Source organism: Daktulosphaira vitifoliae, unplaced genomic scaffold, assembly GCF_025091365.1.
Source record: "Daktulosphaira vitifoliae isolate Bord-2020 unplaced genomic scaffold, ASM2509136v1 Scaffold_2, whole genome shotgun sequence".
Classification (NCBI taxonomy): Eukaryota; Metazoa; Arthropoda; class Insecta; order Hemiptera; family Phylloxeridae; genus Daktulosphaira; species Daktulosphaira vitifoliae.
In genome coordinates this window covers 20,074,663-20,079,252 of record NW_026099573.1, presented here as the reverse complement: position 1 = coordinate 20,079,252, position 4,590 = coordinate 20,074,663, and the positions used below count along the sequence as shown (strand labels likewise).

General features: G+C 25.0%; 1 protein-coding gene across 2 annotated transcripts in view; it reads left to right on the top strand.

Annotated features, from left to right (window-relative positions):
* The first annotated feature begins 1,726 nt into the window (after window positions 1-1,726).
* The window catches only part of LOC126897755 (uncharacterized), a 15,145-nt gene continuing 12,281 nt past the window's right edge, over window positions 1,727-4,590 (top strand). Inside the window, exons 1-2 of one of the 2 annotated variants that reach the window (XM_050671606.1) lie at window positions 1,727-2,300; window positions 3,583-3,832. In XM_050671606.1, coding sequence (XP_050527563.1) covers window positions 2,262-2,300; window positions 3,583-3,832 — 289 coding nt within the window. In that variant the 5' untranslated portion in view covers window positions 1,727-2,261. The remainder of the gene's footprint in view (window positions 2,301-3,582; window positions 3,833-4,590) is intronic. The other variant, XM_050671604.1, reaches the window with a different exon arrangement.

Sequence of the window (4,590 nt, the reverse complement as noted above, 5' to 3'; positions counted from 1 at the left end):
GATATACTGTGTTATTTTATACTTAGATATCCTAATGCAGCACAGGAAAAAATCCAGACATCCCCAAGAATGATTTTATATTGTACAAACAATTTTATGTGTTATATTAGTTATTATTTTTTTAATATTACACACTTAGAAATTAATTACTAATAAAATTGCACAAGACAATTTTTACAGCACATATTTGTTATAGAAAAATTAGTTTTCAAATGGATCTCTTAGATGTTAAAAAATAAATTACTGTTAGATAAAATTTTATGGATCGACTGAAAAAACAGTTAACTAACAGTTTTTTGATTCGATGAAAATATTTTGTAATTATTGGATAATTAAAAAATAAAATTCTCAAAGACAAATATATATTCTAACAATAGAGAAAACTTTTTCAAAAATGTACATCTGTATTAAACACTATTAATTTTATGTTACTTAATGAATGACTATTATCATTCGAGTATTAATAACATATGTCAAATGTGAGAAATTGTACCAGAAAATAATAAGCAAAATGTATATTATTGTATAATAACTATAGTAGCAAATAAATGCTAATTGAATAAACATTTAAATTTAAATTTTACAATATTATTAATAATAATATAATTAATTTAATAATGTAGTGTTTCTGTAGCCACTTGACCCTGACGTTGCAACATATACGATCAATGCGCACTATTACTAACAATGCAATCGAAATATAATATAACTTTCGATGCATAATCAAACTATCGATAATGTCGGAGTTTTTACTATCTCATTTTTTAAATTTAATGTCGGAGTAAAATCCGTCATAATTTTGGTAACCTATGAATCAGATGGTCGGAGTACCAGATGTTCGTAACAATTACTACTTTGTCAAATGTCGTAGTATGTAAATGTCGGAGCATCATCAGTTCGTGGCAAAGGTGCTCTCCTTATTAATAAGTGCTTTAAATAGAAGACAAGTTGTTATTTTTTTTATTTAATAATTATTACCTATATTTTAAAAAAACCGATAACAAATTTAAAAATAAAAACATAAGATAAGGTAGCAATAGCCTGCTTGACCATCATAATTAAAACACCTAATTCCACACCTAATTGATTTTTCATAAATTTACAACTAGTGAGAGAATCAGAACTCAGTAGTTTAGCCAGTTCAGGACAAAATTTTGTTCTAATCGTCACATACTTCCCAAAAATGTGACAGATAAGGTGTTGCCATGAGTAGCGATTGAACGAGTTGAAAATAAGACTCGAAGTCAACAATTTAATAATAATTCGACTATAATTTATGCTAAATAAAAACTTAAAAATAGTATTCTCTCGTTTCATGGACATCATTCGAAATAACTTTTATTCGATTATATACATTTCAAGATCGAGAAATCATTGTTTTTATAATAAACGAGAAATCATTAGAAATAATCACTCGATTATAGAATAATCAATATTATTTAAAAAATCAGAATATCTCGATTATATAATAGATATGATTTCAATAATCGAAATATCTCGATTATGCCCATCACTATAGCCAACGACAAACGGCTAGGTAGACGCAAGTACTTATGTATCGCGTGTATTTTTATTCTTAAACTAGACACGGGCTACAGTATGTGTAACACATCAACTATATACATCTTCGATTATCATGGTTGTGGTTAATAAACCATGAGGTGTTTATATTAAACGAAATATTAACCCAAATTAAATTTAACTTATGGTTCGGTAATCATATCTGATAGGTGTCACAGTGTGATACCTAACAGATATGATAGTCGTTATGCAAGTAGAAAACCACGTTGTGTTGCAGGCCAACAAAAATCACATTAACAATGGTCTCATAAAATAAATAAGTCACCTATTAAATTGCGATGACGTTTATTCAACGCTGTATAATGTGTGATACATCATTGTTCTCGCATTAGAAAAAATTGAAGAATATATGCTCTACAGAATCGTAAATAAAGAACAGGGGGTGCGTAGACTAATGCAAAAAAAAAAATGAAAATTTGTAGAAAAGCTCTGTTGTCGTACATACTAATTCCCATAATACAATAACTCTTTATCACGAATTCGACTAGTGTAACCTCCGATAGTTTTATTTTTGATAAGAATTGTCGTTAAAATTTTGTATTTTCTGTTCAATGTACAATTTATATATTTTATGCATTTTAATATAATGTAGCCATCATCTAAACCAAATAATAAAATGTTTTAGTCACCGATGAAAAAAATATACTTACCTTTTCAAATACATAACTCTAATAACTAAAATGTTAGACATTAAATCTCTAAAACAATTAGCAGATCAGGTAAGAATTTAATGAAATGTATTATTTTTTTTGTGGGATATACATTTTATTTTTTATTATACTTGAATTTTTACTTAAAACTAATTTTTTTTGTAGTAAAATAACTTAAAAAACAATTTTAATACATAATATTGTTAAGATTTAGTTTCACACTTTGTTAACTTTATAAATTTTTATATTCATAAGAATTTTTGTAAAAGGAATGTGACTATTATTTTGCATACCTATTATAATTTGTATAAAGTGTGGTTCACAATGTTTTGACAAATCTAATAACTTTTAATAAATATTTTTAGTTGCATTTCTTTTTTTTAATAATTTTTATAATTATGTATTATGTTATAAACATATTTTTCATTTTTATCTAATATGAAAAATTAAAAGAACCAAAAAAAAAAAATTATGTATTATATAAAAAAATGTTTAACATTTTTAAATAGCCTTTTTTTAGCATTTTCTTATTTAAAATTTTGATAGGATGATAATAACTTAAGGATAAGTCATGAATATATTGTGAGGGTGGGTATAGCTCGTACTGATGTATGTGCACTCAGGGTATTCCTACAAATTTTTGTAATTCTTTTAATTATGTTAAGTGGGCATTTTAATTTCTGAATTGGCACTTTTTTTTTATTGAGTATCTTTTTTTTTTTGGTTGCCATATTTTTTTTAAGTTTTAGCTAAGGTAGCAACAAATTTTTTATTGGGTTTTAACTTTTATTTATATAAATATAAAAGGTCACATTAAATTGCAATTGATTTTTGTTGAGCTGACAATTTTTCATTGGGAGGTGACTCATCCCCCATACTCACCGTAGAACTACCTCTGTGCATTCCACCTGCACTATAATAATAAATACACTTTTAACATAGTTCAAAATTGTAAAATTTATTTAAAAAAAGTAATGTAAAATATTTATTGGATTCAAAGTTATTAGATTTGTCTAAACATCATAGACCATCATCAAATAAAGACTGAGTCTTTTAATTTGAGATATGAATTTTACTTCAATATAGTTAAAGCTAATTTAAATAGTCTTTCTCATTATTTTAATTGGAAAAATAATTAAATAAATAATTTTATCTTATTTTATTAGCCATGGAATAAGAGGGAAGTTATTTTCATCTTTTTGATTATAATTTTTAGAAACGATAGATTATACAATGATTAATAAATATTTTTCGTTTATATTTTTGTTTTAAAATTGTTTCCAAGGAACCATATTAAATATCATTATTTCGTACAGTTTTTAATTTATTAATATGTATTTACTTTTTTCAGCTGAAAATGGATAAATTAGAAACAAAAGAATTAGTTACATTAGAATCATACAAATCACCATATGATTTTACTGTAAAACGGGATTCTACGAATTTTAATGGTTTTATGAATGATATAATACAATCATTAAATGATAGGGCAGCTTTGAATTTTAATGAACTTAATGTTGATTTGTTTGTTATTGCAGTATCATGTAGCCATGATAAATTTTGTAGAACAAAAATCATAAGAGTAAACTCCAATCATGATGGTAATTTTTTTAAATAATAATCTTTTAAATTATTAAATAAAGAACTGACATGAGAAAGATACTAAATCACAATAACTAAATTTTAGTATCATTTGTAATTAATTCTATTATTATAAAAAAAAATTTAATCTAAATTTAGGCATAGTTAAGTGAAAAGGATAATTGAGTACTCAAGGAGCTTATGTAATCTAAAAGGGGGAAACTTTACACATCACCATTTCATAGCTGTTTTTCATGATTTTATAAATTGATAAAACAAAAAAAAATATTATTTTAACCATGTTATTTAAAATCACTAAATATAATATCTAATAGGGGTAATGTGTTTGGAAAAAGTAGTAACCATGCAAAATCTGCACACTAAAATAAAATAATACCAGTCATTGAACATTAGCAAATAATATTACTTTTCAATTTATCAGAATTTAACTTAGCTCATAATATTTTAAGTACATAACTAAATATAATAACAAATTATTAGCTTCGATGCGAAGCTGAGAAGGTATTGGTTTTACTATGATGTGTTTTTTTTTTTTTTTTTTTTTTTTTGTGTCTGTTACCACTTTTTCTCAGCTCTCACCGAACGGATTTTATTCAACGATACGTCAAAAGATCACAAATTGTATCTAGTCGAAGACATTACCCTTCAAAATTGAAAAAATTTCCCTCGTTCCCCGTAAATGGGGGAAACCTCCAAAAAAATTACAAATTTAAAAATCGCTAATTTTCGAAATTTTTTCAATTTTTTTTACTAAAAA